Source organism: Hemibagrus wyckioides, linkage group LG28 (genome assembly GCF_019097595.1).
Source record: "Hemibagrus wyckioides isolate EC202008001 linkage group LG28, SWU_Hwy_1.0, whole genome shotgun sequence".
Classification (NCBI taxonomy): Eukaryota; Metazoa; Chordata; class Actinopteri; order Siluriformes; family Bagridae; genus Hemibagrus; species Hemibagrus wyckioides.
The window spans coordinates 15,975,142-15,993,095 of record NC_080737.1 but is presented as its reverse complement, the minus strand read 5'-3'; the positions used below and the strand labels follow the sequence as shown (position 1 = coordinate 15,993,095).

At 36.1% G+C, this 17,954-nt stretch overlaps 1 protein-coding gene across 2 annotated transcripts; it reads left to right on the top strand.

Moving 5' to 3' along the window:
• The first annotated feature begins 1,254 nt into the window (after positions 1-1,254).
• On the top strand, positions 1,255-17,683 carry LOC131348182 (oncostatin-M-specific receptor subunit beta). Of its 2 annotated transcripts, none has more exons than XM_058382881.1 (16): positions 1,255-1,506; positions 1,674-1,730; positions 7,415-7,468; positions 7,551-7,659; positions 8,586-8,749; positions 8,990-9,126; positions 10,280-10,415; positions 11,265-11,347; positions 11,713-11,923; positions 12,042-12,221; positions 13,605-13,736; positions 13,822-13,968; positions 14,347-14,484; positions 15,530-15,623; positions 15,715-15,796; positions 16,904-17,683. In XM_058382881.1, the coding sequence occupies exons 1-16, from the start codon at positions 1,485-1,487 to the stop codon at positions 17,411-17,413; spliced, it is 2,256 nt and encodes a 751-aa protein (XP_058238864.1). In that variant the 5' UTR covers positions 1,255-1,484; the 3' UTR covers positions 17,414-17,683. The 2 variants fall into 2 exon arrangements, with proteins under 2 accessions (XP_058238864.1, XP_058238863.1); XM_058382880.1 differs by having other exon boundaries at positions 1,256-1,506; positions 14,335-14,484.
• Positions 17,684-17,954: the final 271 nt, after the last annotated feature.

Here is a 17,954-nt window from a genome sequence, read left to right as displayed (position 1 = left end):
CCCGTTTTTTATGTTTTGTTTAAAGGATCTTGACTCACTCGCTGCTGTATAGACTCACTATAGAGTTTGTGTAAGTTTGTGTAAGGTTAATGCTCTCATCATCTGTTCTTAAGTAGTGCTGTGTAATGGAAATTAGTCACTAATGTGTTTCTTAACAAATGATGTTACTGGTCATTTGTTTTACCTTGTCAAAAAGAGTATATATATATATACTCTTTGAAACAGACTTTAATACGCATTAATCTGGCGTATGATGCATTAGTTCTCCAAAACGCCTCTGTTAAGTGCGGGTGTTGCTATTTTTTCTAAATTAGGATCTCATAGGGTTATGATGTGTGAAAATGTTCCTTCCTGTGTGTGTGTCTGTGCATGTGTGTGTGTGTGTACTGTATACGTGTGTTTTTGTGTGTGTGACAGAGAAAGAGAGTGAAAGAAAAAGAGAATGAGCAACAGAGTGCAAGTACGAGAGGCCAACCAAAAGGGAAGTGGGGCTGTAGAGCATCACAAACAAGCACATACACTAAAATTATAATGATACAGAGAAAATTAAGCATTGGGCCCCTGCAACCAGTGTGGCACGCAAAATCGTAAACGAACCGGTACATGTCCGTATAAGGTAGTGGAGATAGTTTAAGAGCAAACTATAAGTGGAAAATGTTTGCCGAAGCAGTGACGGATCGTAAGAGCATATGAAATATTCTGACATAAAATAGTTTCCTGGAAAGCAAGTTCTATGACTTCTTGTCGTCACAGTTCATGCTGAAATGACTTGACGTTGTGTTTCACTATCTGATTGTGTAAACCTGGAAATACACACCTGACTATTACCAAACACCACATGTACATGAATGAATGAATGAATGAATGAATGAATGAATGAATGAATGATCTGTGGATATAGTGATAAAGTGATGGAAAGGTTTTATTTGGAACCCATTGGGATAAAAGGTTCTCTACAGAACCTCTGAGGGCTTTTATTTTGTTCCAGAATAGCAAAGGAAAAAATTATTCATGGATTTAACCTTTGAGGATGTAGTATGATGAGTTTATGACATATATATATATATATATATATATATATATATATATATATATATATTATGATTAAACTCCCATTTTAACTCCCCCAGGGTCCGACCTTAAAATAACTAGAGGCTCAATCATTATGACTAATACGTTTGAGGAAGTGAAACCTTCGTCAACACCCGCTTGACAGTCCTAAGATGCCTTATAAACGCTCACAGTTCTTCTAAATTTCGTTGCTTTTCAGTATGCAGTCGCGGCAGCTCGTCCTACGACGCTTGAGCTGGCTTGCTGCGCATGCGCGTTGCATCAATACCTCACTGCAGTAGTAATAGGCAAATATCCCACCGTGAGCCGGGATCCTGAGAGCCTGCTAGACATGAGAAGGACGCTCCAGAAAAGTGGATGATTCCTTCAGCTCTGTTTGAAGGGGGTTATTTAACGGAGATTTCCCTTCAGAGATGCAAAGCTACCTTGATTTTGGTGCGTTTCAATTTTTGTGTGTGTTTTTTTCTTTCAGTTCATTTTAATTCAGAGGAATAATTCTTGCCTATAATTTTTTTTTTTTTTTACTGTACATGACTTTTATTCTTACAGCATGCAGTATCTTGTTTGTTTCTCTGATCATTCTTCATTTCTTCTTTCTTTAGGGTTACTTATGGGAGTCATCTGGTCAACCTGGACCATTTCCAACACTTCTTCAGCAGGTCAGTCAGTCGCAGGGTTGCCAGTGTGGCCGTTTTTACTGTTTCGGGAGAGTTGAAATGATATTGTCTTGTTTTGAAGCAAATGCATGGAATACAATCTAATCCATTTTCGGAAACGTAGCTTAACACTCTAATAGAAATAAAATCGAAATAAAAGACTGAGTATATTAAGTCTGTTGTCGTTCATCATTACTATTAAGGCTTTATGCTAATATTTTACACACGCGTTTTCATCAATGTTTTTTGCGGAAAAGTTTCAGCAGCTACAGTTTATTTTACTCATAATATAGTTTTTATTATTATTGATTTTACTGTCTACTTTTCTCACGGAAGCTACCGTAAGCTCAGAAAGTCCCTATATGACGCCATAACACTGTTTTACATATTATTTATTCATCATTGACGTATCGAATTACAAATAAAGGCACATGATGGATAGAAATTCTTCATGGCAGTATGTTTTCCTACGACAGGCAACAGGAAAAATGTTTGCAAGCCTTTAACCTTGATGTACAAAATAAAACCAAGTAGCTCCCTTATTCCCAGCAGCTGGCTAGTTTCAGTTTTGCTTTAGACTTTTACAGTGTTTCGTGAAATTATTATTTGCTTTTATTTACTGAGACCTGGCAACCCTAGTCAGATATTAATGCCCTTAAGCAATTTTTTTTTTCTCAGGGGCCGTGCACAAGCAATATTTATATTTGATGATATTGCTTTTCAGAAATGAATTTGGGTTACTAAATACAAAATTTCTTATTAATGAGAAACATTACCGAAACCCTGACATACCTCAGGAAGAGGAGGGGGAGATTCACAACGGCTTTTCATTTAGATTAAAACAGCTTGAAGTTGAATATGACGAATAAAATTGGGACATTTTACAAAATAGTGTGGGTGTGGGTGATAGAAAGAGAGACAGACAGAGAGAGAGAGAGAGAGAGATCATAGAAAGTATGAAACATATTCCCAAGGGTTTATTTTGATGACGATTAAAACTTTTACTGCACAGTTTTCTGTATAATTATAAAAGTGGAGATTTTTGCAATAAACCATTGGAATATATTTGCAGGTAATTACTGTCCTCATTACACTACGCCGCTGAATGTTTTCATACACTATAATATAATAATATACTTATTACATTGTAGTAACACACCACGATACAGTAACATCATGTAAATGGAAAGTGTAATTGAATTAATCTGCTGCAATTTAAATATGTCCATTATTAAAAATGACGTCCAATTGAGGCCCAATCACGGCACTTTTGAGAGGCTGGGGGTTTAAACTATCTAACTTCTGATCTGTAACTCAAAATCCTAACCACAATTTCCTTTAATTAGACTGCACTGATTTGTGTGCAGTGATTTAATTAGACTGCAGTGATTTGTCCTTCCTAGAAAAGATGAAGCAGAGCGACTTCGTTTATATCAGAGAGGTTGAAATAATTGGTACCGAAACGTGATCCAGTGCTCTAATTGTCCAATCAATCTTATACAGTCTTATGAAATGAAAGAATAGTTACAATACACTGTAAATTTGCAGCACCCAGAACGGATCCGGAGCAAATGTCAGGTACAGCTGGTGTGTAGTGGGGTGGGATGTTGGTCAATCACACTTATTCACACACTCCTCTTGGGACGTTCATGTGTTGTGACGGTCTGCTGTCCCTTTCAGGGTTTTATTAAATAATTCTTCAATAAATAATACTATTAAACTGTCTGATATGAGTTTGCCTATATTTATAGTAGAGTGCTTAGTGATGCTGTTTCCAACCAGATTCTTTAGAACCGTCTGATAATAAATGATTATAACCTGCACTGGTACATTTATAGTACAGTGGTTAATGATGCTGTTGATATATGATGCTGTGTCCAACCAGATTCTTTAGAACCGTCTGATAATAAATGATTATAACCTGCACTGGTACATTTATAGTGCAGTGGTTAATGATGCTGTTGCCATATGATGCTGTTTTCAACCAGATTCTTTAGAACCGTCTGATAATAAATGATTATAACCTGCACTGGTACATTTATAGTACAGTGGTTAATGATGCTGTTGATATATGATGCTGTGTCCAACCAGATTCTTTAGAACCGTCTGATAATAAATGATTATAACCTGCATTGGTACATTTATAGTGCAGTGGTTAATGATGCTGTTGATATATGATGCTGTGTCCAACCAGATTCTTTAGAACCGTCTGATAATAAATGATTATAACCTGCATTGGTACATTTATAGTACAGTGGTTAATGATGCTGTTGCCATATGATGCTGTTTTCAACCAGATTCTTTAGAACCGTCTGATTATAAATGATTATAACCTGCATTGGTACATTTATAGTACAGTGGTTAATGATGCTGTTGCCATATGATGCTGTTTTCAACCAGATTCTTTAGAATCGTCTGATAATAAATGATTATAACCTGCACTGGTACATTTATAGTACAGTGGTTTATGATGCTGTTGATATATGATGCTGTGTCCAACCAGATTCTTTAGAACCGTCTGATTATAAATGATTATAACCTGCACTGGTACATTTATAGTACAGTGGTTTATGATGCTGTTGATATATGATGCTGTGTCCAACCAGATTCCTCAGAACAGTCTAATAATAAATGATCATGACATGCACTGGTGGTTTAGTGGTTAGTGTGTTTGTCTCACACCTATGGTGTTGAAGGTGTGAAGGTGGAGTGTGTGCATGTTCTCCCATAACTTCGGTGCTGCAAAATTATGCACCGTAATCCTGAATGCCATCTCTAAATTGCCCGTAGTGTGTGAAGGAGTGTGTGTGTGTGATGTGTTACCAACCCATCCAGGGTGTCCTCTTAGTGTCCAGGGATTGGTTCTAGGCTCCTGCGACTGTAGGATAAACTGTATAGCAGGTGGATGGACAGAGTCAGGTCCAAAAGTGGGAGAATAACATATTTGAAATGAAAATATTTTATAACAAATGCTTATTGATAACTTCGGCATCATGTTAGTCAGTATTAAGCACTATTTCAAGGTGTCTGTTGAAATGTACAAACAAAATGTATGGCACTGATCATGTTTGCACGAAAGCTCAGAGATTTTCCTCATGTCTAATCTCATCTATTGAAGCAGATGAGACTCAGGTCTAAAATGGCCCGTATGCAGTCCATCCCAGCTCCTGAGTCGTTAGGGCAGAAAGGAAACATAACAGCAAATACTATGAAACTCTAATATGTAAATATTTAAACGATTTTTTTTTTGCAGACTCTACTTTTTTTTAGTAAAGTCTATTTTTTACACACACACACTAACACATGTCTCTCTCATTGTAATATAATATGTAATATAACACTTTGTACATATATGTGCACTATTTCTGGTGTTTATTGCGCTGCTCTTGTGTTATAGTCATAGTCTTTGCTGTGGCTCTCGTGTGGCAGTTGTTGTGACAAATCAAATTTCCCCTAATGAACTAGTGCACTATTCGTCTACTGTAATATAATATATAATGATGACTGCTGTAAATTAGAAATGAATGTATTTGAACTAGTTATCCTTCATATTCACTGAAAAACATGAATGAATTGCGCTCACAGTGCCTGGGCTACGGGGTGGGGTGGGGTATGGGGCAGATGGACGTTCTTTCTCATCTTGGCAACCTAAATTTTGCCAAACCATGTGTTCTGGTCTGAGAAGACCACGGTAGAATTTTTGGCAAAATTCTAAAAAGATACGTTTAGCCCAAAATCTGTTAAACTATTAATGTGAAGGAGACCGAGTGCTGCTTTGCTATTACATGCACAACTAAGTACAGTATATAGCAAAGTATGAGTATATAATAAAGATGTGTGTATATTTATGCAACTAGGTTATTGTAGTTCTCTTTTCATTTTCTGCCTAAAATGTTACCGTCATTTGAATATTTATCTGGTTTATCGCTTCAAGGCGGGGAAAGTCTTGGTTTCACTTTTCACATAACAGAAACAAGAACTGTGTCGACTTTTTAATTTTAATATCCACCGGTAACAGTTTGGCGTAGTTCGCAGACTTTCCAGTGAAGCAGGACGGGTATTTTTATAGGGGTATTTTTTTAAATGGTTGACCATTCAGAGCGCATATGCAAATGACCTCGTTCAGTTATTACTTATGAATAGTGCTCGCGTTTGTCTCCTTGGCAACAGAATAAAGATCTTTGTGTACAACATTACTGACTGCCTTAATCTGCCATGTCATACGCAGAACAGGTGATGTGTTGGTGTTGTCATGGCGATAACTCTAATCTTTTGTGGAGTAAACGATGCTTGTTGGATTAAATGGTGGCTAATATTATGACGATAAATAAATAAACTTGCTTTAATTAACCCTGAGAATAAGGAATTCGGGCTAATCATCATTTTGGGGGGGGGGGGGGTTTGGAGGGGATTTTGAGAAATTCAATGTTTCTGTGGTTTTAAAGGCAGAAAGAGAATTTCAAAAGGATATGGACTAAGAATGTGGTTTTTTTTAATTAATTAATTAATTAATTGATTGATTGATTGATTGATTGATTAATTTTAATGTTAATTTATTTTATTTTATTTTATTTAATACATCTAGCAATGTTTTTGAACTTAGCTCCAGATTTTTAAATGCATTACATGTTTTGTTTCTTTCCTTGTTCAGTTTAGTAATAAAAAAAAATTATAGTATTTTATTTTATTTATTTATTTATTTATTTTAAATACATCTACCAATGTTTTGGAATTTAGCTCAGGATTTTCACATGCATTAAATGTTTTGTTTTTTTCCTTGTTCAGTTTAGTAATAAAATATTTTATTTGATTTTATTTGATTTTATTTGATTTTATTTGATTTTATTTGATTTTATTTTATTTTATTTTATTTTATTTTATTATTTTTTTAAATACATCTACCAATGTTTTGGAATTTAGCTCGGGATTTTCACATGCATTAAATGTTTTGTTTTTTTCCTTGTTCAGTTTAGTAATAAAATATTTATTTTTATTTTTTTTATTTTTTTTTATTTATTTATTTATTTTAAATACATCTACCAATGTTTTTGAATTCAGCTCAGGATTTTCACATGCATTAAATGTTTTGTTTTTTTCCTTGTTCAGTTTAGTAATAAAATATATTTATTTTATTTTATTTTATTTTATTTTATTTTATTTTATTTTATTTTATTTTATTTTATTTTATTTTAAATACATCTACCAATGTTTTTAAATTCAGCTCGGGATTTTCACATGCATTAAATGTTTTGCTTTTTTATCCTTGTTTAGTTTATTTTTATTTATTTTTATTTTTTTTAATTATTATTTTATTTTATTTTGTTTTGTTTTATTTTATTTTATTTTATTTTATTTTATTTTATTTTATTTTATTTTATTTTATTTTATTTTATTTTATTTTATTTTATTATTTTTTTAAATACATCTAATAATGTTTTGGAATTTAGCTCGGGATTTTCACATGCATTAAATGTTTTGTTTTTTTCCTTGTTCTGTTTAGTAATAAAAAAAATGACATCACAGAAATAAAAACAATAAAATGACAGTCAACTACAAAATGAGAAAAGTCCAGACATTGTACTATGCAAACATATGTAACCAAAAAGCAACATACACCTGAAAAATGTACCTTATCCAGCTTAACATTCTTCTTATTAATGTCTTATTTTCTTCTTGTTATTTTTCAGACATTTGCAAATGCAACATTACCTTGTGTGAACAACGATGTAACGTCTCTGAAGGTAATGACACCTAACAGAGTTGAGAAGGAACCCTTCACTATCAGCATGTTTATAAGGTGTTTATTATTATGGCTCTTTTTAGACGTCCACGGTTTGAGCTGCTTTGGGAAAAGGATTACAGATGTTATTAAACATTACAACTGTGTCTGGAATCCTGGAAAATATGATACCTATTCTCTGTACATAAAGCAGTAAGTTATTTTTAAAATCATCTAGCAGTTTGATTTCTGAGGACTGGAGCTGGATGGGAAAGACATCTATATTTATATTTTAATATAATATATTATATTAATATTTATATTATTTTTATAATTTTTTTCATTATATATATATATATATATATATATATATATATATATATATATATATATGTTGTGTGATATAGCCTAAAACTCAGCAAACTCAGCAAAGATACTGTTACTACCTCAAAGTTATTGCTATTTGTTTTCCAAGAACTGCACATTTTCCCATTTTTTATTCATCATATAAGACCATTTATTATTTATATTATTATTATTATTCATAATTTCTGAAAGCACATTTAATGTGCTGCACTTTTTGTCTGTTTATAGTTACATTTATGTCATGATTTGTTTTGTTTTTTGTGTGTGTGTGTGTTTGTTATTACCAGAGATATAGTTAGAAACAGTTAGAAACAGCCGTTCCCACGGCATCTCTCAAAGAACAGGCACCTCAGGTATCAAACTTTATGAGCAAGCAGAAAGAGCAGACATATTTGTCCTTTCATGTGTGCAGTTGCAGGTTTGTTACTCTGAGGCGCTGACACCGGGGGCCCCTTTTTCAAAAATGCAAAAAAGAATTTCTTTACAGAAAAATTCTTTCGATGTGGAGCAAGTCCCTGCGTACGTTGTTAAGTCTAGAAAGTATTAGAAGAAAGTATTAACTAGATATACTAGATACTAGTATAGATACTAGTATAAACTAGAAAGTATTACACTTTAATAATGTAAAGCGTGCACCAGGAACCTTCTGACCAATCAGGATCGAAGATTCAGGTTGCTGTGGTAAAAAACTGGTAAAATGTAAAATACCTTTCCTTGACTACGAAGATATAAAAGGATGCAAATGGTACGAAAACAAATGTCATGTCTTGCAGGAGAAGATGTCAACCAATATATTCAACAAACGAAACACTAAGCAGTAAGTTAAAGCCATTTTCTCTGGTGTGGGACACAAACCTGACAGCAGTCGCCTCAGCGGTAAGCAGCGATAATAAAAGGTGCACCTTCGCAAAATTCAGCGGACAGTCATCAAAAATAAGTACGTGCATTTTTACCTGATTCATTCCATTTCAATACATTCATAATGTGAAAAAGTAACAGTTAATATGTATAAGAATAGTTAATATATAATAATATATATTTTTATAATTATATAAATTATGTTATTATAATATATATATTATATATTAATAAAATATTTTGAACTAGCTAAACAATTTCTCGATTTTTTTGACATTGTTGGTTTTTATCGCTTTTAGTCACGTTTGTTGTATTTCAGTACAGTGTGGTCCGCCTTCCCCTGTGAGTTTCAAGCGAAGTTACGGTCATTTGAATGTCACGGCTGAGTGGGACGACTGGAACGTAAAGCAGTATCATTTGAAGTACAGGGAACACAACAGCACTGTGTGGAAAGAGGTAAAGATAAAGATCAGTCTTCTGCGTATGAAACCACAGCCATAGGCATGTTTTGAATAGTTGGGGGATTTTTTTTTTTTTTTAAAGGTTACATCATACATTTCTATGATACTAATGCTTTTTAATGGGAACTGTAGAGACCTGAGGGCACAGGACAGTGGAATTCTGAGAAAGTTGGGGTCAGAGCTCAGGGGTAGATATGGTACAGCACCCCCTGGAGAAGGGAGGGTTAAGGGCTTTGCTCAGTATCCCAGCAGTGGAGCTTAGTGGTGCTGGGGCTTGAACCCTGATTGGTGGTTCAAGTGGTTAAGGCTCTGGGTTGTTGATCAGAGCATCAGGGCTTGAACCCCAATCCTTTGATCAACAACCCAGAGGTGGTTTAATTGGTTACGCCTCTGGGTTGTTGATCAGAGGATCAGGGTTGAAGTCCTGATCCTCTAATCAACAACCCAGAGGTGGTTCAAGTGGTTAAGGTTCTGGGTTGTTAATCAGAGGATCAGGGTTCAAGCCATGTGAATCACCACTACCCCCAATACACACTATGATATGTGGTTTTCCAAAAACTGTTGCCATGAAGATGAAAGGCTTCAGTTGTGTATGGTTACCAGTTTCACCAAACCTTTTCCAGCATGACTGTGCTCCCGTGCACAAAGCCCAGAGCTCCATGATGAACTCTGTAAAGGTTGTACTAAAAGAACCCAAGTGTCCTGGACAGAGCTCTGACTCAACCCCTCTGAACGCCTTTGAGAAGACTTGGAACACGGATTGACCTCATTTCACTAACGATCTTGTACTTAAATGATCACAAATCAGCCACAGTCACACTGCAACCTTTCTTTCCAACCAGTGGAAAACATTTCCAAAAGAGTGGGAAAGGGTGCACAAACTTTTGACCTTTTAAAGCCCCAGAAGCATGAGTGTGGTTATACTGAGGATTGAGAGCGTGATGTTACTTTTATTTACCATTGCTCTAAACCAGAACGTGATATCGATTAACTTCGGTTATTCGGAATCACTCATCTACTTAGTTAATCACTCATCTAGTTAGTTTAGCTAGCTAAAGATCTCAGACCCGAGGAGTGTATGAGCAGTTTATGTATTACGCGTTGATTTGGTTTTGTGTTAAACACCTCTTCATTTTCTCATGCTGTAGGTGAAGTCCCAGAACAGCAGAGACTGCACTGTGGGAAATCTTGTCACTTCTCAATCATATGAGATGCAGATTTGGTGTGTTGTAACTACAGAGTGTCCTCAGTGTCCTTTGAGTGACATCATCAGCATCCCACCAGGTAAATTCATAGCATACTTCAACTAAATGTGTGATAAATGTAATACTATTGGGGAGTATATAGATATGATTCAGGAACAAGATCTAAGGTCAAGAATAAGACTAATTTATCTAATTTATCTCCTCATCATGGCACCTGTCAGTGGGTGGGATATATTAGGCAGCAAGTGAACATTTTGTCCTCAAAGTTGATGCGTTAGAAGCAGCAAGCGTAAGGATTTGAGCGGGTTTGACAAAGGGCTAAATTGTGATGGCTAGACGACTGGATCAGAACATCTCCAAAACCGCAGCTCTTGTGGGGTGTTCCCGGTCTGCAGTGGTCAGTTTCTAAAAAAGTGGTCCAAGGAAGGAACAGCGACAGGGTCAAGGCTCATTGATGCACTGGCCCATGTGATCTGATCCAACAGACGAGCTACTGTTGCTCAGATTGCTGAAGAAGTTAACGATAGAAAGGTGTCAGAATACACAGTGCATGAGGGCTGTTTTGGTAGCAAAACAGGAACCAACACAATATTAAGCAGGTGGTCATAATGTTATGCCTGGTCAGTGTATTCTTTCCATAGTGTAAACGGTTGATATGCCTTCATCCTCAGGTTTACTTTTTGTTAGCAGATGATTCAGGGTTAGCGCCCTGCCCGGAAATCGAACCCGGGCCGCAGCGACTGGACCACCAGGAGCCACTTTAGGACATGCTGTTATTGTTGATTATTTTCCTATAACGCCAAAATCCTGTTTTATTCCTTAAAAAGCGTAAATACTATTTTGTGCACAAGAAAATTACTGCATCCTGTCTGATTGCCTGTTCGTTAGAGAAGCAGATGCATATTTGATGCTTGTACTTTCTCACCAGAGTTGACAGACGCACCTGTGATAACAGAAACTCGTTACGATCTGGCCGAAACCGGACTGAGAAAGATTACCGTGAAGTGGGAGGTACGAGCTCGCCTGATTTTCTTCACACTTCACAGATCAGATTCCACCTGAGGTTCAAATATGCAAAATTCTATCATTTAGTGCATTCAAATGAGGATGAGGTTCCCCTCTGAGCCTGGTTCCTCGGAAAGTTTCTTCCTCATATCGTGTCGGGGGTTTTTTTCCTCGCTCACCGTCGCCTCAGGCTTGCTCATCAGGGATAAATGTTAGAGATCAATAGTAACTTTTTAGTTTGTATTCCATGTTTCTTTACTTCTGTAAAGCTGCTTTGAGACGGCGTCCATTGTTAAAAGCGCTATACGAATAAATTGGATTGCACTGAAATATTTCCATATGGCTGTGAACTGATGTTTTTGTCTCTTCAGTATGTCCACAGTCATGCAGTGGAAGCCTACAACGTGACAGTTCAGAAGGCATCTGGGGAACCTGCGAGAGAAAGCAGTTATCTCCTCAAAGTGCAAAGTGTCACTTTATTTCTGTGCTATTCGGCTTATAAGCTCAGCATCAGTGCTTTAAACAAAGCCGGACTGTCGCCCGCCGCGCGCTTGGACGTGGACGCCATGGAGGATCAGAGCGGTCAGTCGTCTCGGATATTCATCAGAGATATGCATGATTATTCATTTAATGCACTGAGTAGAGTTGGTGGTTTTCTATATCTAATCTAACCTAAGCTTTGATTTGTTTATTGCTACAGATCTGGATAAAGATTTTAACGTTACACTGATCAGTAATAACAGCTTCGGTCTTTCGTGGAACAACATGTGGACCAAGAAATATCATTGCTATTCTGTCGAGTGGTGGGCAAATGATGAGGAATTAGCTTACAAACCCTTCTACGGGATGGAAAACTACCATACTATCCAGACTCAGAACGGTAACAAAAAAAAAAAAAAACCTCTATGAACAAATAGGAAATTAAATCACAATGAAATTAATGCATTCGTAACATGTAATAACCTGTTCATGATACAGGGTACACATGATGATAAATATTTGTATTAAAACGGTTATATGTAATAATTCGTGAAATATTTTGCGGGAATGCACTGTATTTTCAGTGTGCAATTTGCAGTGGTTATAATGCGTCATACGGAGTGCTTCTGATTACTCACGTCTCATTATTCAGTGTCAGAATTATTTACAAACACAATTCCACCAATGTGTTCTTGTGAATGCATTATAACGCATTATAAAATTTATTATATATATATATATATATATAAAAATATATATTTTTTTTAATTGAAAGAAAATTATATGAAACATTGTATGAAATATTCATTTATTTATTTATGAAAAAATAAAAGCATTACACTTTATGTGTCTTGTCCGTTATGAATGGTTATAATGCATTTTATTTCATTTGATGCAGTGCTCATAACATTCCATCATCAGTGCCCTAAGGATCATAAGTCAGTCTTGATCTTATTTACGAATAATATAAATATTATAAAATTCAATTTTATCAGCATGATTCTGTGACAATGAAATAATCCTGACCAAGGCCTTATGACTGCATTATAACCTGGTAGGAATGTGTTTATACATCATTATTATAAATTTGGCTTAATAACTGGGGGAAAAAAAATCTAAAAGAATTATATGAATAATGTTTTAAATAAATGTTTAACGTTAATGTTCCATGGCTTTACGTATGCTATGCATTATGGATGGTTATAATGCATTATAAGTATTGTTCATGGCCAAAATGCCAAAAAGACAGTTCAGAGAGTTCAGTGGCAGTAATTTTTTTTTTGTGTAGAATTATTGTGTATCCAAATTCCACCAGAATGCCTTGTATGGCAAGAAATCTGAAACATTTTATGAATGCATTATAACCTTGTAAGAATGTGCTCATATGATATAGATAGGACTTAAGGAAAACATGTGCTTGGGAAAAAGAATCCTGATTAAGGGATTTGTGAATATTATATTTAAATAAATAAAAAAATAAATAATTTATATAAATAAATTTACATATATATAATATATATATAATAATATATACATATATAATAATTAAAATAATAATTAATATAAATAAATTTATACATATATGTATTTATACACAATATACATATATATATATATACATTTATTTATATTAATTATTATTTTAATTATTATTATTACTTATGTGTGTGTGTTTCTGTAGCTATGGTTTATATGGACAAATCATTCAGACCAGTTTCATAACACAACATAGTTTATTATTTTTTAGATACATCTCTTCTAAGCAGCACTTTTCCTTGTGCAGTTGCATTTCAGCCCTATAAGAGATACCACTTTTTCCTGCACGCCAGGCATGAAAAAGACACCTGCAACCTGAAGTACGTCAATAACAGTGACCAGACGTTCGGAAGAACCCAGGTCTACCTCAGTGAAGGAAGTCAGTTCCGCACTTTCACAGATCACACCGCTTCTATCACTACCAACAAACCTTTGTAAACACTCACACTGACCTCTTCTCTTAGCTCCACTCACTGCTCCGGGGAACATCAGCAGCTCGAAGGTCACCCAGAATTCCTTTGTGATCACGTGGAGCCCGGTGCGTGAGGAGGAACTGCGTGGCTTTCTGCAAGGTTACATCATCCGCTACACACAAGACAGCAGCAATAAAGGTGAGTCTGGAGTGATCGCTAGTCTGTAAACTCCACCAGCAGCAGATATGAATATCAATGGAAGGAGTCTCCAGTGTCAGCGTAATAACATGCTGGAGCTCTCATTTCAGTCATCACTGATTACTTTCCTATAACAGTACTTGTGTATTATTCCTTGCATTTTGGAAGGAGATTCCAGTGATTGCTAACAATCCGAAGTTCTTCATGATGGAGGATTTGTGTGTTGCTATTACACCATTCCTCCAGTTCCAAAAATGCATTTCTTTATGAATGGGTTAACGAAGGCTCGATGTAGATGTCCTTTCATTCAAACACGTGTAAAGATATTTAGTTTGCTGTTTAATTTTCAGTATTCTGGACATGTAGATGTGTTGCCAGATATCACGGTGAAGCCTAGCATGAACAGCTACCAGTTGCTGAATCTACGAAGCGGAAGTATTTACTGCGTGGAGCTGTCTGCCTTCACGGCAGCCGGGGAAGGAAAGCGGAGTGAATCCAAGTGCTTTGATACACTGGGTAAGTTTTTTCACACTAATACACGATAAAGGATTTTCACACTGCGCTTAATCCCGGGTTAACGTCGTTAAGAGGTTTCACACTTGTAATTGGGAAGCAGGGTTAATGTAGCTCTTCATCCGGGATCGTGAAACCTTTTAGGATTAGCACTGCTTTGTGTAAAAAGTAGTTTTAGCGTTTTAATCTAAAAAATGATGCCAAATGGTGACGGAAAAAACACGCCATGTGGAGCGATAACGGAATAGTTAACGTCAGAAAAGTCTCTTCAGGACAGACTAGATGGATCAGTGTGTTTCAAGATACTGAGTGAAAGTGCAGGCCTGTCTGGAGAGGAAACAGAGGTCAGGCAATCAGCAAACAGTGATGGCACGGTTCATCTAAAACACAGACGACCGGTAATCCGAACAAAACCAGGATGTAGCAAAATACTTAACAAAAGCCCACTGAACATGACGGAAGTGCGCACTTTAGCGAGGGGGAAATACGCGCCAAATTAACAATTAGCGGAAGTTGGAGATTAAGGAACGTCAGTTCAACTACAACGTAAAACTCAAAAAGGCTACAAAAGATTAGCAAGATGTGAACGTCTGTCTAGACCTGACCTTATTTCCTCAAAGTTTTCGAAAGCGTGAGAGAAACCATTAGTAGCACGCAGGATTTTATCTAGTCAAAACTGAAAATATGCAAATAAGAACGTTAACCTATATAATATCCAGTGTGGGAGAATGTTTGTATTGTTGAAGATACACTATTTTGGCAAAAGTTTTGGGACACCCCTCCCTCCAAATCGTTGAATTCAGGTGTTGTTTTTCAGGGGTTGGGCTCGGCCCCTTAGCTCCAGTGAAAGGAACTCTTAATGCTTCAGCTTCATACCAAGACATTTTGGACAATTTCATGCTCCCGACTTTGTGGGAACAGTTTGGGGATGACCCCTTCCTGTTCCAACATGACTGCACACCAGTGCACCAAGCAAGGTCCATAAAGACATGTACAGGTTTCACAAAGCTGAAGATTCTGTAATGTAACTGAATATCTGCTTCCTCAGACTCGGTGCCTGTTGGTGGAATGTTAGTAGGAGTCATTGCAGGTGTACTTGTGCTGCTACTGGCCACTCATCTCTGCTTTAGGCTTTTAAAAAGGTAAAGAACATTTTAGCTTCAACTTTAATTGATATTTTTAATCACAAGCAGACAGGAAAGATTTGATTTTAAACATATCACTATCACCCAGATCCAAGAAAATGTTATGGCCGAGTATACCCAACCCCTGCAACAGTAACGCTGTACAGAAAATCGAAGGCGGTCAGGACCTGGTGAGTTTAAGGTTCATCTGATAATTCTGGTATTAATATTACATAATGTACACATAAGATCAGTGATGAGAAGTTTGTCAAGAATGCCAGAGCCTTAAAAGTTCAAGGTCTTGATGTTAAAATGAATAAGTTCAATTTAAACTTATCTTAATTCATAAATAAATTAGGATACGAAAGAGGAATCTAAGGAATAAAAACATTTAGGATGATTTATATTTAACACACCGACGTCTAAAGTTGATTATTTTCTTAACAACACATCCCCTAGGTGTTTTATTCCTCTTTGTGCCACAGCAATTTAGATAGATAGATAGATAGATAGATAGATAGATAGATAGATAGATAGATAGATAGATAGATAGATAGATAGATAGATAGATAGATAGATAGATAGATAGATAGATAGATAGATAGGCAGGCAGACAGACAGACAGATAGATATTTAATTGATTCCATGAGGGAAATTCTTTAACTTTAAATTCTTCTTTTAATTACATTTACATGTATTCATTTATTAAAAAGACACAATACCTTTAATGCATTTAGTATTCGTTAACGCCACCAAACATCTGTGAAACAACCCAGTTCCTGTTCTCACGTATTGTAACAGCTATAAACTGCCGTTTCCTCCCCAGTTTCTTTTCATACACGGGAAGTTATTAATAATGAAAAGAAGCCGCTTGTCACGTTACTGAGAAACCACAAAGTTCTCTGTACTGAAGATTCTCCAGCTGTGGAAACTGACTCCTTCCAGAAATGTTCAATAATCGTCTCCTTGCTCATTTTTTTAAATTTTTTTATTTATTAGCCTTAGATTATGCGGATTGTCCGCCATACACGTTCCGTATAGAAGCTTATCAGGAAGAGCACACTGATGCCAAGCTTATGATCTGAACACACAGCTATTATCAGAGCTGCAATTACAGAAAATGAATCAAGAATTTCTGACCAATCACATTGAAGAACCACTAGTTTTAATGTCTTAGAAGAAATAAAAAAATTGCTTCTGATTTCCATTTCAGAAAGCGTGAATCTCCTTTAGAAATCTTTTTTTTTTTTGCGGCGTAAAAATGTTGACGTTATTTTCTACTCTTGCTTCGTTTACAGGAGGTGATGGAGCTTCTGAGCAGGCCTCATCTTGAAGAGACGGAGGAACACGTGTTTGTATTAGAGGCCAAAAAGGAGACACCGTCCACCTGCTGTGTCTCTCAGGACTGGACCAAGGTCACTCTTATGCCTAATACGGCTCCTCTCCCAGAGGGAAACGAACCGATTTCATCTTCAACAGCTTCAACTACACCTAAGGATGCTTCACCTATGGAGAGTAATCATTTAGACTCTATAGAAGACCCGCCTGTCGGAGCTAAGGATATAAAGGACGCGCCTAGCATATTAGGAACACCGTCCGTCTCCACAGCTGTAGCGAACCCAACAAGTGCTTTCATGAGCGATTACACCACCATGGAGCTTTTCCAACAAATCACCAACGGCATGCCTCCGGCTCCTTCCGGCTCCGGAGCAGCGGCTCAGAACTACCTCCGACAGTCGCTGTCTTTATCCCAGAGAGTGGGAACAGCTCCTGATCCAACATACCTTACAGAAAGTATATGTCTTTAACTGTACATATATATCTCCAGTTTATAAACCTATAAACATAACCACAGAACTCTTCTTTAATATGTATTAGGGAATATTTATTCATTTTAAAATGTACATTTTCTGTTTCCAAAAATAGGTCAAAATGTGTCCACGGACTCGCACTGCACCAAAAACAAATAAATCTAGGCCAACAATCCATTTCAATAGTTATACAGTGGAGTGCAAAAGTTTATACCCCCTCCCCCCCATGTTTAGAAAAAAGCATATATGTATTTTTTAATTTTAGAATCTCAACAGGAAAATACAGTTCTAGGAAAGTAAATATGAAATGCGGCCATGTCCTACACTCAGATCTACACGTCGAAAGAAATGCAACCCCCCCCCTTCAAATAATATCACATTATACACTACAAACCTTCATTATTGACATGAACACTTTTTGCTTTAAGATAAACGTTCTTGATTTTATTTAACCGTCATGTTATCCTAAGGGTGTGCAAACATCTGCACTCAACTAATATATATATATATATATATATATATATATATATATATATAT